General features: G+C 36.5%; 1 protein-coding gene across 1 annotated transcript in view; it reads left to right on the top strand.

The window, feature by feature from the left end:
• Positions 1–18,990: 18,990 nt before the first annotated feature.
• LOC107869344 (LRR receptor-like serine/threonine-protein kinase GSO1) overlaps positions 18,991–21,398 on the top strand; it is a 5,462-nt gene continuing 3,054 nt past the window's right edge. The window contains exons 1-2 of the mRNA XM_016715884.2: positions 18,991–19,989; positions 20,374–21,394. Of these exons, the coding sequence (XP_016571370.2) occupies positions 19,254–19,989; positions 20,374–21,394 (1,757 nt within the window). The 5' untranslated portion in view covers positions 18,991–19,253. The remainder of the gene's footprint in view (positions 19,990–20,373; positions 21,395–21,398) is intronic.

The following is a 21,398-nucleotide window of genomic DNA, read 5'->3' as shown; positions in this document are numbered from 1 at the left end:
GACTCTATTTTGGTGTTTGAGGGATTAAATCTCGTGTTTAAGCTGAAAGAGGGATGGGAAATTACCACAATGCCCTAAATTTTTTGGATCGACTGAAACATTTTTGCCTAGGGCGATCTAGCAGGCGACGCGGGCCCTAGAGCACCGCTATTAAGCAGGTGGCGCCCGCTCAATCGCGGGCTCAAGCTCAGGTCAGGCGATCTTCCAGGCAATGCCTGCAGATCGGGACCCTCACTAGAATGCAACCCCAAACTCTCCCTTAAGCTCGTCTAAAAATTGCAAAACTATTCTGACACGTACTACAACCTTGCCCCATCATAATGCAACAAGAAAATCTGAAAACGGATGTCGGGAAGGTTAAAAATAAAATCCCCAAAGATTACTAGATAAAATTAGTCTAAGTATTTCAACACTTAGAATATTGTCAAGTTTTCAAGTTTAAATCATACCTCTACGACCTAGTATAAGCACGACTTTTACGGGCATTACATTATCCCCCCCTTGGGATCATTCGTCCCCAAATGATGACACAAAATATAGTCACGCACGATTTCAAGTATATTTAGATATAGAAATGAGGACATAAGACAAGAATTGTACCTTCTATCTCACCATTCACTGGATCGAATAAGTTTGGGTATCTAACTCTTATGTTGTCTTCTGATTCCCAGGTGGCTTCTTCAACTTTTTGATTCCTCCACAATACTTTAACTGAGTCTATCTCTTTGCTCCTTAATTTTCTAAATCGACGATCTAGGATTGCTACAGGCTCTTCTTCATAAGATAATGAATCGGTCACCTTGATTCCTTCAACAGGTAACACTAAAGAATGATCTCCAATGCACTTCTTCAACGTAGATATATGGAATACCGGGTGAACAGAACCCAAATTTACAAGAAACTCTAACTCGTATACAATTCCACACCTAGCCTTTTTATAATCTGGTATGGTCCTATATAGAGAGGACTCAACTTACCCTTTTTCCCAAATCGCATAACTCCCTTCATGGGAGAAACTTTAAGGAATACCCAATCTCCAACTTCAAACTCTAACTCTCTTCTTTTAACGCCAGCTTAGGATTTTTGATGACTCTGAGCTATCTTAAGACGTTCTATGATTAATTTCACGTCCTCCATTGCCTGATGAACAAGTTCAGGCCCAAAAAATCACGTTTCATAAACTTCATACCACCCTATCGAAGACCTGCATCTTCTCCCATACAATGCTTCAAACGGTGCCATCTTAATGCTGGCATGGAAGCTATTATTGTAGGAAAACTCAATCAGCGGCAAATGATTTATACAACTACCTTTGAAATCTATTACACAAGCCCTCAACATATCCTCAAGGGTCTGAACGGTGTGCTCAGCTTTCCCATCAGTCTGAGGGTGAAATGATGTGCTTAAGTTCACCTGGGTACCTAATCCTTTCTGAAATAATCTTCAATACTGAGAAGAAAATTGCGTACCTCGGTCGGATATGATGGACACAAGTGATCCATGTAGATGGACTATTTCCTCAATGTATAGATTCGCATAATCATCTCCCAAATAATTAGTCCTCATAGGCAAAAAGTGAGCTAACTTTGTCAACTGATCTATAATCATCCAAATGTAGTCATACTGGTTTCGGGACTTCGGAAGTCCTATAATGAAATCCATATTTATCATCTCCCACTTCCATAAAGGCAGAGCTATATATTGGGAATTTCCTCCTAGCCTCAAATGCTCTACTTTCACTTGTTGACAGTTCAAACACTTGGAAAAAAAATCAGCTACATCATGTTTCTGTTATTCCACCAATACAAAGTTTTCAGATCATGGTACATCTTAGTAGAGCCCGGGTGAACAACATGCCTTGAAGTGTGAGCCTTTTGAAGGATTATTTTCTGTAGTCCATCAATATTCGGAACGCACAACCTACCCTGATATCTCAGAATACCATCACCACCAATTTCAAACGACATTACCTTTTGTTGACCCACATCTTTCTTGATTTGCATCAAGATGGGATCTTCAACCTACTTTTCTTTAACTTCAGCACAAAGGGATGACTTAGCTATCTCATGAAAAATCACCCCTCCATCTTCGAAATCTAAGAGTCACACTTCTAGATTTGTAAGGAGATGAATATCCTTCACCATCTCTTTCTTCCCTTCTTTAACATGAGAAAGGCTGCCCATAGAAAACCTGCTGAGAGCATCGAATACAACATTTGCCTTGCCGGATGGTAATGCGGTCTCATATCATAGTCTTTCAAAAGATCCATCTAATGCCTCTTCCAGAGTTCAATTCTGTCTACGAGAAAACATACTGCAATCTTTTGTGGTCAGTATAAATATCAACATGCACTCCATAGACTCCGGATTCTAAGTGCAAACACCACGGCTGCTAACTCCAAATCATGAGTGGGGTAATTTTTCTCATGCACCTTTAACTGCCTAGATGCATAAGCTATCACCTTATCATGCTACATAAAAACACAACCAAGTCCCACATGGGACGCATCACAGTATACCACAAAACCATCTACACCTTCGGGAAGAGTTAGAATAGAAGCAGTAGTCAGCTTGTCTTTCAAATTCTCAAAATTATTTTCACACAAGTCAGACCACATAAACTTCACCTTTTTTTGAGTCAATTTAGTAAGTGGAGCAGCTATGGAAGAAAAAATCTCTATGAATCTTCTGTAATAACCTACCAGGCCTAAGAAGCTCCGAATATTGGTTGGAGTCGTGGGTCTGGGCCATTTTCTCACTGCCTCAATCTTTTGGGGATCCACTCTAATCCCGTCACTAGATACAATATGCCCCAAGAAAGAAATAGCATTCAACCAGAATTCACATTTGGAGAACTTAGCATATAACTGATGATCCTTAAGGGTCTGAAGGATAATTCGGAGGTGATTGGCATAGTCTTCATCACTTTTGGAATAGATCAGAATATCATCAATGAACATTATGACGAACAAGTTTAGAAACTGATGGAATACCCTATTCATAAGATCCATGAAGGCTGCAAGGGCGTTAGTCAATCCGAAGGACATGAATAAGAACTCATAGTTACCATATCGGGTTCGGAAGGCTTTCTTAGGAATGTCCGACAGAGTTACCATATCTGGTTCGGAAGGCTTTCTTAGGAATGTCCGACAACCTAACCTTCAACTGATGATAACCCAAATGAAGGTCTATTTTTGAAAAACGCTTAGCCCTCCAAAGCTGGTCAAAAAGATCATCAATCTTGGGAAGAGGATATCTATTTTTGATAGTGACCTTATTCAATTGGTGGTAGTCTATGCACATACGAAGGGACCCATCCTTCTTTCGCACGAAAAGTATGGGTGCACCCTATGGGGAAACACTAGAACGAGTAAAGCATTTGTCTAGGAGGTCTGCGAGCTGTTCTTTTCACTCTTTCAGTTCCGCGGGAGCTATTCTATACAGCGGAATGGAAATAGGACGAGTGTCTTGCAACATGTCAATGCCAAAATCTATCTCCCTATCAAGTGGTATCCCTAGGAGAACTTCGGGAAAGACTTTTGGAAACTCATTCACTACAGGGACTGACTGAAGAGGACGATTTTCAACCCTAGAATCTTTTACTCGGATTATATGGTACATATAACCTCTAGAGACAAGTTTTTAGGCTCTAAGATAAGAGATAAAGTGACCTTTAGGTGCCACAGAATTCCCTACCCACTCAATTGGTGTCTCATTCGAGAAAAAAAAGTAATCTTTTGGGTTCTGCAATCAAGTGTGGCATAAATAGAATAGAGCCAGTCCATCTCAAAGATAGCATCAAAGTCTACCATATCAAGTTCTATAAGGTTTGCCACAGTGTCTCGGCTAAGAATAGACACAACAAAATTTCTATATAACATACCAGTGACAACATCTGGTTAAGCTTCCGCCTCCTGGCGGTTAGCCAAATCATATAAAAGATTTCGACTACTCCTAGCATATCATATTTACACCAACTATCAAACCTCGGTTTCCACCGAGATTAGACTATAAGTGAGGGGAGGACACACAAGATCACACAACAGGGTGTCTCGATCCAATAAAGTATGGTATTACACAAGATCACAAACCAGGGCTCCTAACCATAGTCCCAATTTGGGATGAAAATAAAGTGAGGTACGCAAGATCACAAAGAAGGGTACCAAATTCCCATGTTGGCAAAGAAGGTTTCCAACGATGAGCCCTTACACTCAAACGCCTTATTTGGTCATCCACTTATCTCATGTAAAATCAATGCATTCAACTATATTTAATTCAAGCACATATCATGTTCTGTAGGGTATCGTCATACCCGACCTGCAAGCCATCAATATCACATCATTCTTTTATGCAACCATTATATTCATCATATTTCAACATAACAACCCTCTCCTTGCAAGTCAAAAATCGTAACCACTTTCAAAATATTTCATGTCATGCTTGCCAAGGTGATTTCAAACATTTCACATCATATGAGAATTTAAAACAAAATCATATCGAGAGAGCGATTTTATGATTCATGCTCTCAAGTTAACATCTTTTCGGAGTACATGCACATACATATATCATATATCAAATCACTTCGGGAATAGGCCTAAAGATCAAATCAATATCATAAAAATGTTTAAAACATGATTTATATTCAGAATTTCAAAACCCCCATTATTAAAACATGAATTCTAAGCCCATTAGATTTTTAGGATAACCCCACATACCTCTATATGCAAAAATAATATGTGCTTCTTGAAGACTACGTTGCGGGGATTCCAAATCTCCAATTTATTTTGAAAATACACGGTTAAATATTGAGCTATTAGGATCTTTATTTTCAAATCCTTGAGAGTGTTCTTGAGTAATTTTGGTGAATGAGTCGCTATTTTATTGTTTGAGGGATTAAATCCTGTGTTTAAGCTGATAGGAGGATGGGCAATTACCACAATGCCCTAAATTTTCTGGATGGACTAAAACATTTTTACCTAGGCAATCTAGCAGGCGACGTGAGCCCTAGAGCACCGCTATTAAGCAGGTGGTGCCCGCTTAATCACGGGCTCAAGCCTAGGGTAGGCGATCTACTAGGCGACGTGTGCAGATCATGGACCCTCACTGGAATACAACTCCAAACTCTCCCTTAAGCTCATCTAAAAATTTTGAAACTCTTCCAAGACGTACTACAACCTTGCCCCATCTCAATGCAATAAGAAAATCTGAAAACGAAAGTCGTGAAGGTTGAAAATAAAATCTCCAAAGATTACTAGCTACAATGAGTAAGTCTTTCAACACTTAGAATATTTTGAAGTTTTCAAGTCTAAATCACACCTTTAAGAGCTAGTATAAGCACGACTTTTACGGAGCATTACAACTCCTGACCCACATTCAAGAAGTTTTGATCCTAATGTACGATGTGTATATCATTATGATGTTCAGGGTCATAGTATTGAAGAATGTCGTACTTTGAAAAGAGAAACTAAAAATATAATTCAAGATAAATCAATTTTGGTGCAGAACATTGACAGTCAGGAATGCTCTAGTCATGCTGATATGCAAACCAGTGGCTAAGATGTCAGGCTGAGCAATTGAGAAGTCACCCCTACCTACGAGGAATAGGTATGGTAGTTTGTTTTGTTTTATTTTTTGTTATTCGAATTAATTTAGGGTTGTAGTTTGGGATCTATCTTGTTTTGTCCCTTTGTCATTATGTTCAAACCTTTCTATCTTTCATTTTTATTAAATGAAGTGTCCCATTTTTCTTTATGTTTTAAATATATGTTGTTTGTTTGGTTTCTTTAGATAGTACATTTTATGTTGACTCTAGTCATATGACATGCTAGTGAAATTTACAGACAGATCTTAAAATCCAGTTTAAGCATGAACATTGAATCAGAGGGTTAAAGTTAGAAAAAAAAAAGCATCTGAGAAAATAGATAGAGTGCTGGGGCATTTGGTGATCAAGTTTAAGACTTCTTTCAAAATTATGGCTATTATTTTGAGAATCGTGCGAATAACTTGGTCATCAATTGAAATACATATATCAATTAGGTCAAGTAGTGAATGTTTGATACTATGTCAAAAGGAATAGGAAGAAAATTAGCTCCACGAAGTCATGAGTCCTTCAGCATGAGGAATGTACAACAAAGTGGAGTTGTATACTGGGAAAGTATAGAAAAAGAAGTGGCACACATGCTCGGGGAAAGTTAGTGGTGTAAAACATTTCATAAGTGATCTTGGTCGTGCACTTTCGCTTTGCATGCTATATACTAGAATTTTCAAGAATTGATATGACGAAGGCATTTCATTCTGCTATCCAAACATTGTGTCATCCTTTGTTCATCCCATTTGAGCCTTAGTGTTATTTTCTTTCATGCCCCTCTATTGGAATTAAGATAGAGTCAACAAAATTCAAAAAATGTGTCGAAAAAGAAAGAAAAGATGAGTGTTAAGAAAAATAAAGGAAGAAAGGTCCCAAAGAGAAAAAGAGTCAACAAAAGAAAAAAAATAGAATCAAGTGAAAGAAGAACCTGCCAGAACTGCGTATGACCTGATTCTCCTCTATCGAGGGTGAGATACGTAGGATGCCCTACTCAGGGCTCGGTCCAATCAAATAAACAGTTTAGTGTCACCCAGTCAAAAGACACCGGGGCGTGATTTAATCCTCATTGTTTGAGTCGATTCCAAAAGTTGTAAGTCCTACTCCACTTCAAGTGTCATTTGGGCCCCATACCATCCTTTCTTTCTAACCCTATCCAAAAGCCAAGTTACAACCAAAGAAAGACCTTTGGATTAATCTTTGAGAATGTTAAGGCTAATCGTGCAATGGATGTGATGACACATTTTAGGAAATAATCGTCTTCCTCAGCGTAAAAAATCAAGAGAGAAGTAAAAATGATAGAGTCTTATTGGTGAAAACCCTCACGGGCACCATAAGGTGATGGCAAGTTGAGACAGATGAAAAGGAGAGTCTTATTGATGAAAACCCTCACGGGCACCATAAGGCGATGGTGAGTTGAGATAAAAATGAGAGAGGCTTGTTGGAGAAAACCCTTCAAGGTGCCACTAGCTGAATGAGGTCTCCGAATGCAATGGGTCCAAGTATGTAACTTAGTTTTTGGGACATTAACTCAACAACAATTAGTAGAAAGTTTGGATGAAAAAATTAAGCTGCTTAATCCAAAATGCATGGCATAATCATTAGAGTTGACTGTCACTTTTAATAAATTTTTCGTTGTTTTTTTTAAATAGGACATTCATTGTCTTTTCTTTCTTCTCTTTATTTTTATTTTTATTTTATTTTTCTTGAGTCAGTTATCCAAATACAAAATTGTGGTCATGTTTGCTCTTGTCTTTGAGTCTAGTCCATGTCAAAACAAGTGAGAAAAGATTTAAAAACTGGTTACCAGCTTCTTTAATTGCACAAAGCAAGACAAAATCTAGCACATGAAAGACACATGATTGTGAGCCAAAAAAGGGTATGCAGAAATTTTGTCAACAGAGAAGTCAGGAAACTCATGGAAATACCAAGGTTCAAAGGACTTATCTGAGGAGCATGGCAAAGCAGAGATACTGTGTTTTTTTTAGAGTCACTCTTAATCATCTGAGTTTGAGTCAATGAAGAAGCAAGTCAATGATATATGTAATGGTTGGAAGCAACATTAATGTGATGAGGGCAAGGGCGATCTCCGCAAAAGCTAAAGCCACAAATCATCCACCATGTTTAAAACTCACAAGTTTTCTTTGATGAAACGAGGAAACATAATACCTTCAAAGCAAGAACTTCAGAGCACAAACATCAAGGGTTGCAATGCCTTACTTTTACAAATGCAGGAAGCAATGTTGCTGCACAGGTTTGATAATTAAATCATGGTAAAAATTCATCATCTTATATCCCTCAGAGACACACTTTCTTGTCCAGGGATTTCAGTTTTTATTTGCTGGGTGATACACTTCTTAAATTGAACCTTCACTCCTATAAGACGTACCTTTTAGTCGAGTCATATCCCTTGATTCCTATAAGATGTACCTTTTAGTCGAGTCATCTCCCTTGATTCCTATAAGACGTACCTTTTAGTCGAGTTATCCTCTTTGATTCCTATAAGACGTACCTTTTAGTCGAGTCATCTCCCTTGATTCCTATAAGACGTACCTTTTAGTCGAGTTATCCCCTTTGACTCCTATAAGACGTACCTTTTAGTCGAGTCATCTCCTTTGATTCCTATAAGACGTACTTTTAGTCGAGTTATCCCCCTTTATTCTAATAAGACATACCTTTTAGTTGAGTCATTTCCCTTGATTCCTATAAGACGTACCTTTAGTCGAGTCATCTCCCTTGTTTACTATAAGACGTAACTTTTAGTAGAGTCATTTCCATTGATTCTCATAAGATGTACCTTTTAGTCGAGTCATTTCCCTTGACCCCCTAGAAGACGTACCTTTTAGTCGAGTTATTCACCTTGATTCCTATAAGACGTGCCTTTTAGTCGAGTCATTCTCCTTGACCTCTAGAAGTCGTACCATTTGTAGGGGGTGCGGATTAGGCGCGGTAACTTTACTAGGAAATAAATAGTTACTAAGTAATAAGTATTTATTTTTAAGTAGATTATTTCGTGTATATTATTGGTTGGTTTAATTTTCATTTTTATCTTCTTGACTTAAGATGTTTTATTAATTCATATTCTAAATTGGATATTATCGTAATTAAATTATCTAATGTTTTCGGATCTTTGTTAGTACTATATAATCTTTTGTATTCTAGGTATAAACTATATAGTTGAGTTTCGATATCTTTTAATGATTTATTCTTTTCGTAAGATGTATTCATTAATTTGTGTAGTTTATGATTTTATCCTATTGAAATTTTAGCAATTTCTGTGTAGTACTTATTCTAACTTTGCTATATTCAATGCATAGGTTTATGTTCTTTATCTGATTAACTAGTATTTGTTGTTCATGTATAGGTAATTTTCCATCTGTATTAAATAATTTTTCGTATGTATTAAATAAATCATTATCTGTATATTTTTTTTCTAAGGTTGATTTTATTTTAAGTAATTTTTCTTCTAATTGCCTTTTTTCTATTTCAAGTTGATTTCTGTAATTAACATCTTCATATATCCAATTTTGCCTTTCTCTAATTTTTTTTTATATATTCTAACATTTATTTATTTTGAATAGTATCCATCTGAATCTAAGTAATATTGATGTTCATAATATATGTGTAAGTTTTCTATAGTGTTTAATAATTCTTCCTCTTCATAATCTTGTAATTTTTCCCATATTATTTTCTTTATGTCTATAATTTCTATATTTCTAAGTATATATAAAACAAGTATTTTAATATCATCTGTCATTTAAGTCCGATTAAATGCTTTTTCATAATATTTTCTAGTTGTTTGTTTTAGTCTAAGTAATCCTTGCATATTTTCATTAAGGAATTCTATATATTTTATATCGTTAGTTTCCATGTATTTGTCTAAATTTGTTTTCATTTGTTTTTCTACTAATTGTATATTTTTCATATCTTTTTTCCAAACTTCTAGATATATGTAATTTATCATAGTTGATGTGTACGTAAGTATTTATAAGAGTAATTAGGTACGTGTGGTATTTAATTTATTCTAGCTATATAATCTTTACCGAATATTTTTTCTAATATGATTTTCCTTATATCTATTATTCCTATATCCTTAATCACATACAAAATAAGTATTTTAAATTTATCTACCATTACATCAGATAAATAATTATTCATTTTCATAAAATTGTTATTTTCAAAATATTCCCTTCAATCATATACATTACAAAATATGATCATCTTAGATTACTATATACTAGATTATTCTTAAATAACATGTTCTTTGGTCACTATTAGCATATTTTTCCCTTAAACAGTGCCTCTACTCTGTTTACTCCCCACCATGGTTTCTTGCCTCATTAGTTTCACCTTTAGGATGTCATAGTTCTTAGGAATTTTTCTCTTTTTCCACTTTGCTAATAAACTTCTTAACATATTATTCTTCGAATAATTCTACTATAAAGTAACTAACATGAATTTATTTTATCATACCATGATTGTTGGAAATTATGAATTTAACTATTCATAATCATAAATAAATATACCTGTTGGGGTAGGTTTGATATTTCTAAGCTTTGTTCCTCTATAGCTTTTTCCATTGAAATATACCTATTTTTTAATAACTAAGCAAAATATTTGTTGTAGACGAGAGAGAGTTTTTTTCTTCAAAGCATGAAGGCTTGTTTTGCAATGCCTTAGGTTCATCTTATTTATAGACTGAAACTTTACAAGAGTATTCCTATTTTTACACGTTTCTAAAAAGTCTTTTAAAAAATTATCTACCTAATCTACTTTACTTTACAAAAGTCTTCTAATAAGGCAAAAGTTATTAACTCCTAGACTAATAATAGTCAAAAACCTATACAAAAGATTCCAATAATCTACGTAAAGCAAATTGTGAAAGTTTACATGTCGCTTTCATAATTTAATAGCTTGTCTTCTATTATTACTCCGTTGATATCTTCTCTTTGTCGTGTCTGTGGCATACAGAGCAGAGACTCCGACCCTTGTGGCAAACTTGGGTTGGGGGCTTGGCTGCCGAGTTAATGTCAGATTCCATATAGACTGTTGAATAATAGAGTTGTATGGTATACCACCTAGCGCAGAAGTAATACAAAGTGTCTGATATGGAACAAACAAGGGAACACGAAATCACACCCCAAAACAGTCCACAAATCACAACAAATCATGGACCAAATGGGGACCTCTCTTGGATTCACTATATAGAAAAAGAAAGAAGAAGATACAAGGTGTTAATACACCAAAACAGCCAGCCAACAACAAGTTTAGCAACACAAGATGAAGCTCCACAATATTACAATAGCAACAAGAACAAACGGGTTACATTAACAGCACAAGAAGCCGAAATTAAAACAAGATACAAGATAGGTAGTTAGACAAGTGTTGATGTAGTCTTTAACCCAAGAGCATATTTCATTCTTGGACCTTTAAAAATTCACACAAAAAACACCTAACTCTTATAATTGACACAAGAGAGGCGTACACCACCCAAGCACCAACGTATCAAGCAAAATGCAACACTCAAGAATATCCACCCTTATGTTATGCCCTAGTTTCAATTGGACTCTCTCTCACTCTAAGAGAAGTATTTTCAATAATAATGATCAACTAAAGAAATAAACCCTACAATGTTCTAATTATACTACATTACAATAATAGACAAAATGACAAAAGGGCCCTTTAGTGACTAGTCTTCAAAAATACTCATGAGTGTCATGATCATGATCATACTTGTATCATCCTCTCCATCTTGAGAGGAATTTTACCACAAATTCATAACCTCACCTCTTTTACAAAGGCACTTCACAATCTCCTTCACACAGCCACACATCTTCTACATCTTCCTCGCCTTGCATTTTAACCTCTTTTTGCTCTCCATCTTCAGGCTTGCCATCAACATTAGCCGATTCAATTACTACTTTTTCCCCAAGATAATTCAATTTTCCTTCCTTTAGGATCAAGTTCTTTCGGTTTGGGTACTCACTAGACTTTTGCCCCCTCCCTTGGCATTTGAAGCATTGAAATCCCTTGGGATTGGAAGTAGAGTTCAATTTACCTTCATACCTTGGAGGATGTTTTTGGACCACCTTGGTGGCCTCGGGTTGGGTAGCCATGATTGAGTTATCTTTGAGCTCCCTCTCAACCTCTAAAGTCGCATGGAAGATGCCATATATGGTGCCTAATTTGTGAAGTGTCATACAAGTGGATATCTCCTTGTTTAACCCAACCTTGAAGCTTACAATGTCATGACTTACTTGATCACCTCGGTGGTCAAGTTTCAACATCAATTGTTGAAATTCATTGTAGTAAGCCATGACACTCTTGTTCCCTTGCATCAAATTGTACAATTTAGCAAGGAGATCATGCCTATAAGTCTCGGGCAAGTACCTTTGTCGTATAAGGTTCTTCAATCAAAACCAAGGAGGAGGTTGTCCCCCAATCATCTCATTCCCAAACCATTTAATATACTCCCACCATGTATTAGCATACCCTTCGATGTGAGCTATAGCATAACAATTTTTTTTTCTTCGGTGAGATCATTAAGTTGGAAGATCTTGTCATAAGATGACTCCCATGCAAGGTAGGCTTCGGGATCACTCTCACCTTTGAAAACGGGAAGGCTCACTTTGATGGAATTGAGACCTACATCTCAATTTGGGTAGCTATCTCTCACCTCTCGGCCTACCTCCCCATGTCTACGCCTCATTCTTTCTTCCCTCAAGTAAACACTATCATACTGCCTATAACCATCATGTTGTCCTCCCCTACCATAGCCCTCAATATGGATGAGCCTATTTGGGTTAAGTAGAGCTTGTAATGGCGGAATTGGATTTGGATAGTGAGGTCTTTGGTCAAGTGGAGTTTGGATGGGAGGGTTCGGGTTTGGTGATGGTATTTGGGTTACAAGCCCTTATTATTGGACTTTTTGGAGTGGAGGATGGTTTGATCTATCTTGTTCTCGGCTTCAGGAGTAAATATTGGTTTGATTTATGGCAATTGGGGTATATTGCATTTGGTGCAGGGTCTCGGGAGTATTAGTTGGTGAAATGTTTTGAGGGGTAGAAGGTCGACTACTTTGGCTTTCCACACAATCTAATCTCCCACTCATTGATGCCACATCCATATCTAATTTCTCAAGACCCACATTCAACCTAGCCACATCTCGGGACATAGTTTCAAGGACAGCCAAAATGAGATTGATGGCATTATTGTTCATTGTTTGAGCATTTGAAGCCTCGGGTTCCATTGTGGTGGTATATAAAATAACCCTTCAAGTTACGGTCCAATCAAGATACCAAATCAGTCCGCAAAGTCATACACAATAATACAATGCAAAACCTACAACACAAAACTCATGTTATTTCAAAACAACCTCCAACAATGAGATCCCACCTTCAAGTTTCTTCAAACTCAAGCTCAACAATGGTGGATGGCTCAAATAACCTCCAAGTTATCTCAAATTCTAACCCTATACTCCTATAGTGTTAGAGAACACAAATCTAACACTAAAAACACAAGAAAAATGCAAAATCAAAAACTTAAAATTTGACCTAGGGTCAAAAACGGGTTTAGTATATTTTTGAGGGGGATTTTCGATTTTGACACTTCTTTTTTGTTGAGATTTTCAGTTTCTATACTTTAATAGTGTTAGGTAACAAGATCTAACACTAGAAACACACAAAAATTAAGTTTTTTGAAAGACCCTAAAAATGTGAACAGTAACTTCTTTTTTTTTCAAGATAACAATCCCATGAATGATTTTGTTGGAACAAAATCAAACCTTGCTTTGATACCAAATGATATGGAACAAACAAGGGAACATGAAATCACACCCCAAAACAGTCCACAAATCACAACAAATCGTGGACCAAATGGGGACCTCTCTCGGATTCACTATCTAGAACAAGAAAGAAGAGGATACAAGGTGTTAATACACCAAAACACCCAGCCAACAACAAGTTTAGAAACACAAGATGAAGCTCCACAATATTACAATAGCAATAATAACAAACGGGTTACATTAACAACACAAGAAGCCGAAACTAAAATAAGATACAAGAGAGGTAGTTAGACAAGTATTGATGTAGTCTTAACAACCCAAGAGCATATTCCACTCTTGGACCTTTAAAAATTCACACAGAAAACACCTAACTCTTATAATTGAAACAAGAGAGGCGTCCACCACTCAAGCACCAACGTATCAAGCAAAATACAACACATAAGAGAATCCACCCTTATCTTATGCCCTAGTTTCAATTGGACTCTCTCTCACTCTAAAAGAAGTATTCTTCAATAATAATGAGCAACTAAAGAAATAAACCCTACAATGTTCTATTTATAATACATTACAATAATAGACAAAATGACAAAAGGGCCCTTTAGTGACTAGTCTTCAAAAATACTCAAAAGTGTCATGATCATGATCATTCTTGTATCAGTGTCATAAATTTCAGATGTTTTCACAGTCTTTTAAAATGCCAATGTGTTTTCTTACTATATTATATGCTTATGAACAATTTTAAATTGCTCTCAAATATGTTGAATATAAATGATCATTTTGGATTTGCTTTGCGTACCAGTACATCTGTATTGACCTCCCTCCTCCCTCCAGGTTTTGAGGCTCAGTCTAGGGGTCTAGAAAAGCAGTAGATTTTATCAGATAGAATTGCAGTGTCCAGTTGGTGAGCCTTCTTTATTTCAAAAGTCCTGTTTACTTTTAGACGACTATTATTAGACATGGTTTTTGGTCTATTAGGGTCTTGTCCCAGTTTTCAGATTATGTTAGAAATCATATAGTAGAGATTTTGTAGACTGAGTCAGATTTTGTTTAGATACTGTTGGAGATTTCCTTCATTGTTAAACTAACTTCAGAGTATGACCATGTTTCTGTATTTGATTTATAATTCCGCATTTTCCTTTTGTTATATGAATGTTGTGCATAACTACCAAATAGAGTAGGACATCCGGGCCTTCATGGGTCGGATGTCCGTCATGGTCAGGCCCTAGTTTGGGTCGTGACATTGTTGCTAAACCTAGTAGTTCTTCAGTTTCAATTTTAATTTCTAATAAAGATAGTACTGTTTCTTTTCCCATTTGTACTAATGCAGCTTCTAATGTAAGACTTTTTTATATTAGATTGGGGTATTTGCCTTTTTCATCAATGACGAATGTCAATTTCCTTTCTTTTACATCTAATTCTGAGTGTGTTTGTGATATTTGTCCCAAAGCTAGACAATCTAGACCTTCTTTCCACACTAGTCAAATTTCAACAACTTCTATATTTAAACTTAATCATATTGATACTTGGGACCCTTCAAGGTAGATACTTACAATAAATATAGATACTTCGTTACTATAGTGGATGATTACAGTAGAAGGACTTAGACTTATGTGTTGAGAACCAAAAGTAATGCCTTTCCTGTACTGCAATGTTTTTTGAATATGGTTGAGAGACAATTTAATGTTAACGTGTAAAATTAACGCCGGATAATGCCATGGAGTTGGGAAAGAGCTTGATTGCAACTAGTTATTTCAACTCTCAAGGGATTGTACATCAAACATCCTCCGTAGCTAACCCTCAACAAAATGGAATTGTTGAGAGGAAGCACAGGAACTTGTTTGAAACAGTAAGGGCTCTTTTATTTCAATCTCAGGTTCTCTTAAGATATTGGGGAGTGTATTCTTACTTCTACTTTTCTTATTAACAGGATGCCTTCAAGAGTCCTTCATGGAAAAACTCCCTATCATAGATTGTTTGGTAAGTCATCTGATTATAGTTCATTAAAGTGTTTTAGATGTTTGTGCTATGCTAGCACTTTGTCACATGGGAGAGGGAAGTTTGAATAAATAACACAAGCTTGTGTATTTCTTGTTTATCCCAGTAATCAAAAGGGTTTTAAACTCTTAAGAGTTGAATACACAGAAAATAATTGTCACTAGAGATGTCCAGTTCTATGAGAACATTTTTCCCTTTACAAATAATCCCAACTCACCTCCACCTATCTTTTCTGTACCAGATCATGAAACTGTTTCTTTCACTGATGGCACACTCCTTTTCAACAAAAATTCCACAAACCACACTTTTTCACTTTCAGATAGACTACCAGCTTCAGATTCTTCACATTCAAAATCAACCCCACCTTCTTCACTAGAAAATCTACCTACAACCAGTACACTACTTCCTAGGAGATCAGACAGAACTAATAAAGGTGTACTTCTAGTTCATTTACAAGATTATTTCTGTAACAATATATTTTTTAGCCCAGTCACTAAGTTTTGTTTTGCATCTTCTGTTGCACCTAATTCTATTTCTTTTGCTGGACTCTCTTTATCAAATCAACTGATTCTTGAATTAGTGTCTAAATTCAAAGAACTGGCTAGTTATCACAAGGCATCTACTAATCCAGATTGGTGCAGTGCTATGGATGATGAACTAGAAGCTCTACAATCCAACCACACTTGGGATGTGGCTCCACTTCCACCTGGAAGGAAGGCTTTACCTTGCAAATGGATTTACAAGGTAAAGAATCACTTGAGAGGCTAAAAGGTAGACTGGTCATAAGGGGGGACATCAAAAAGGAAGGGGTAGATTTCAATGAAACCTTCTCCCCCGTAGTCAAAATAACTACAATGATGTATTTTGTCTGTGGCTGCTAAAAGGCATTAGGATATTTCTCAATTTAATGTTAAAAATGCTTTCTTGCAAGGAGATTTGCAAGAAGAAGTGTATATGAATTTTCCACCTGGTTTGTCTTCTCTTGATCCTAATTTGGTGTGCAAACACAACAAGTCGCTTTATCGTTTGAGACAAGCTTCTAGGAAATGGTATGCCAAACTTGCAGGTGCTCTTAATTTCAAAGGTTACAATGCTTCTCTCAATAACTACAACAACAACAGACCTAGTGTATTCCCAGAAAGTGAGTTCTGGGGAGGGTAAAATGTACGCAGTCTATACCACTACCTCCGAAGAGGTAGAGAGGCAATTTTCAATAGAACCCCGGCTCAAGAATGAGAATAGTATACCAAGGCCGTAATGAAACATGAGACATGGTGGATAACATAAACAGAAATAAGTGATGAGAAATAATAACAATAAATATGAGAGAATTCCAAAATATGAGAAAGTACAAGCAATACAGGTAGTTCTTTGATATCTATTTTTCAAAAAAAAAAGTTCTTTGATATCTATTGTGGCTGTCTACGCCAATGATATCCTCATTATAGGTAGTGACACCAAAGAGATTCAGTGTCTAAAATAGTTTCTTCATTCGAAATTCAAAATCAAAGACCTAGGACTTCTACATTACTTTCTGGGAATGGAAATTTTAAGAAAAGATCATGGAATTATCATCGGTCAAAGGAAATATACCTTTGATTTTCTTTAAGAGTTTGACATTTCTCATCTGCATCCTGTATCATCTCCAATGGATCCTTCTTGTAAACTTTCTGAATCATCAAGAACACCCATGTCATTCTTCTTACAGGCATTTGATTGGCAAGTTAAATTATTTAAATCATACCAAGCCAGATCTATGCTATGCAGTATTAACATTAAGTCAATATATGCAAACTCCCTGCGATATATATTTCACAGCATCTTTACGGGTTCTTCGTTACCTGAAATGAAATTCTTGTCGAGGGATCTTCTTATCTGCCTCTCCATCTTTGTCCCTCAATGCATTTTGCGATGCGGATTGGGCGTATTGCCCAAATTCTCGTCAATCGATCAGTGGGTTTTTCATCTACATGGGAGGTTCTCCAATTTCTTGGAAATCCAAGAAGCAAGCATCTATGTCTCTTTCCCCAGCTGAAGCAGAATATCGATCGATGAGATGATTAGTTACGGAGCTCACTTGATTAACTCACTTACTGATCTATCAGTTCCACCGGCTTTGCCGATACCCATTCATTCCAAAAGTCAAGCAGCGATTCATATTGCTAGGAATCCCATATTCCACGAATGCACAAAACATGTGGAGCTAGATTGTCATTTCATTCGGCAAAGATTTCTTTCCGGGCTCATTTATCTTCACTATCTCCCTTCAAACGATCAACTGTCCGACATATACACAAAGTCCCTTTCTGGATCATCGCACCACCGTCTTCTTGCCACGATGGGACTCACTTTGTTCCCCACCATCTTGAGGGGGATGTTGAGAATAAAGGAAGAGAGTCATTCGATCAAAACAAGAAAGTTTCATTTTATAGGTGAAATAAACATTTGGGCCGAAATAAACATTTTCAGTAGCAAATAAGAACATGGGCCAACTTATAATAGAAGGTTACTTTATTTTAGCTTAGAAGAGAGCTTCTTCTTTTATATTTAGTATTTCTAGTTTCATTGTTTAGCTTAGAAGAGAAGATTCTTCCTTTAGTTTAGCTTGTATAAATAAAGATCATTGACAAGGAGTATAGATAGAGAAAATTTCCCAAACTTTGTTCCAACTTTTTCTACACCTTATGCGAAATCAATCCATACTTCCTCCTACCGTCCTGAAATATACATAAATCATGAATTCTTCGAAACAGTCTGGCAAGCGTATAAGGACTATTAAAGAAGTGCCTTGCACTGTTGCAGCCATTACTTTAAGTCCTTTTACGCAATTACGAACTCCACGAAACTTTATCAACTTCAATGCAACTTATCCTTTAGATCTGACATAACAAATTACACGAGCTGGAAAAGTTCCCGAAGGATGCCACCTTTTTTCTTCACAAGTAGTTTGCATATCAAAATATTTAAAGGGAAAGTTGTTGTTGTTGAGGCTAATAAAAAGGCAGTCCAGTGCATTAAGTTCCTACTATGTGTGGGGTCTAGGAAAGGACTGAACCCTAAGGATCTATCGTACATAGCCATACCCTACATTTTTGCAAGAGACTGTTTCCACAGCTAAAACTAGTGTAGTTACACCAATGATCATTTGTTTAATTCCTCACTTCTATAAGCATTAGACATGCAACCAAATAACAAGATTTATTCATGTTCACTAGTTGGTCAGAGATGTGTTCATAACATAAGAGCTAGATAATATAATCAGCCATCAGCATGGTATAAGTGAGTGATAAAAGGGAATTTTCTTATGAATAAAACATTTTTTGAATGAATTATCCATTTCATCATATAGAAAGTAATTCAGTGGACAAAACTTGACTATTAAGGAAGGCTCTCATTGCTCCACTATAGTATTATCTCATTAGGAAGGCTCTTCACCACACAATTCTACAGAATCTATGAAAGCAAGAATATTTGCAAAAGAGGATTTTTGCCACAAAAAATAAAGCAAGACTTGGTTGACTTGCCAAGTCTTTGGCTGATTAGAGGACTTTTCTGCCACCACATTTATAATTCTGATTGAGACATGAAAGACTTGGTTGATTTTGTGGTATAAAGTCTCAAAACCACATGTATACCTACTAATTTTTGCAATAATGGGGAAGCCTTCACATTTTTTCTCTTAACACTCTTGTTGCTTATGGCTAGTTCAGCCATGACACATACCAACGTTAGCACTGATCAATTATCTCTTCTATCCTTAAAATCCCAAATTATTTCGGACCCCTCTCACTTCTTGGATGAAAGTTGGTCTCCCGTTAGGTCCGTTTGCCAGTGGGTTGGAGTCACTTGTGGTTCTCGTCACCAATAAGTGAATTCCTTGAATCTTTCTGACATGGCTCTTACAGGAAGGATTCCCCGTGAATTTGGAAACCTCTCATTTCTTGTTTCTCTCGACTTGCGAAGCAACAATTTCCATGGAAATTTGCCTCAAGAAATGACACACTTGCATCGGCTTAAGTTTCTTGACTTAAGTTTCAACAGCTTCAGCGGGCAGATTCCTTCTTGGTTTGGATTTTTACCCCGACTTCAAGTTCTTAATATTAGAAATAACAGTTTCACTGGTTCCATCCCTTCTTCATTTTCTAATATGTCCACACTTGAGACTTTAAATCTGAACTTCAATTCGATAGAGGGTCAAATCCCAGAAGTGATTGGAAGTCTTATAAACCTTAGAGAATTTAACTTAAGGGGAAACAAGCTCATAGGTTCCATTCCTCTGTCACTCTCGAATGCCTCAAGGTTGGAGACTTTAGATATAGCTTCAAATTCACTTCAAGGAAACATTCCAGAAGGGCTCGGCAATCTTCACAACATGAAGTTGTTAGGCATACAAGATAATCAACTTACGGGTTCTATACCATTCACTATTTTCAATATCTCAAGAATCGAAGTCATTGCATTTACACGCAATAGCTTATCAGGATTTCTTCCCAACGGTTTATGCAATGGTCTCCCAATACTCAAAGGGCTTTATTTATCGAGAAACAAGCTTCATGGTCATATTCCTACAAGCTTATCAAATTGTTCACAACTTCAACTATTGGATTTATCGCAAAATGATTTAACAGGTATGTTTTTATCTTATGAATGCTTGTATCTAATTGCTTCATGCTGTTGAGGATTATATTTAATTATGTCGATCTACTGCTCCATTCATTCATTTTTTTTTTGTTTTATTAATCCACTGCAGCAAGTTGTTGCTTGGTTAGTTAGATGAGGTGGCTGACTGATAGTTAGTTGGTTGTTAGTGTGTAGTGAGCTGGCACACAAGAATGTTCTAGAACAAGTAAGTCCTACAATTCCTCTTTGTAAAGACTAGAAGCAGTTAAAATCTTAGTGGATTCTAGCATGGGAGATTGACCAATTAAACATGATGCAATTCTTATATCTTAGCGAAAATAGATTGAACCAACTATTTAAACTCACCAGTAATCCACTATTTGTGTTTCCAGGTGAAATACCCAAAGAGATAAGCAATCTCATTGAGTTGGAGCGACTTGGTCTTTCATTTAATAGTTTTAGTGGTCCACTTGACATGGAAATCTTCAACATATCCGGGCTGAGAGTGATTTCTCTTTCAAACAATAATCTATCAGGTAGCCTCCCACCAAACATGTGTTCTACCTTATCCAACATTGAAGAACTTTATCTGGCCCACTTAACCAATCTTGTTGGGACTATTCCTCATTCCATCTCCAATTGTTTCAAACTTACTATTCTAGAGTTTTCTAACAACCACCTGACTGGCTTGATTCCCAATTCTCTTGGATATTTGACTCATCTACGGATACTAAATTTAGGGGAAAACAATTTAACCAGTGACTCTTCGTTAAGCTTCCTGACTTCCTTAACCAATTGCAAAAATTTAACATTTCTAACTCTACGTTTGAATCCACTAAACGGCATGCTTCCTGCCTCCACGGGGAACCTTTCCACATATCTTAGATTATTTGTTGCTACCAGTTGCAAAATCAACGGGAGAATTCCAGATGAAATTGGGAACTTAAGCAGCTTATTAGAGTTTAGACTTTCTGGAAACAACTTGGTTGGATCGATTCCCACAACAATTGGTGACTTGAGAAACCTTCAGCGCTTCAACTTGAGTGACAACAAATTAACAGGACTTATTGGAGATCATATATGTAAATTGCAGCATCTGGGTGATATTTACTTGGGTCAAAATCAACTTTTAGGATCTCTTCCTAGCTGTTTAGGGAATATTACTTCCCTCAGGGAGATACATCTGGGTTCCAATAAATTGAGCTCCAATATACCACCAAGCTTAGGGAACCTTCAATATCTAGTGGTTCTTGACTTATCGTCAAATAATATGGTAGGTTCTTTACCTCCAAAAATTGGAAATCTAAAGGTTGCGACACTGATAGATCTATCAGTGAATCAATTCTCAAATGAAATTCCTAGAGAAATTGGAGGCTTGCAAACTTTGGCGTATCTTTCTTTGAGACACAACAAGTTA

This window comes from Capsicum annuum, chromosome 8 (assembly GCF_002878395.1).
Source record: "Capsicum annuum cultivar UCD-10X-F1 chromosome 8, UCD10Xv1.1, whole genome shotgun sequence".
Taxonomy (NCBI): Eukaryota; Viridiplantae; Streptophyta; class Magnoliopsida; order Solanales; family Solanaceae; genus Capsicum; species Capsicum annuum.
This window is presented reverse-complemented; position numbering and strand designations above follow the sequence as displayed.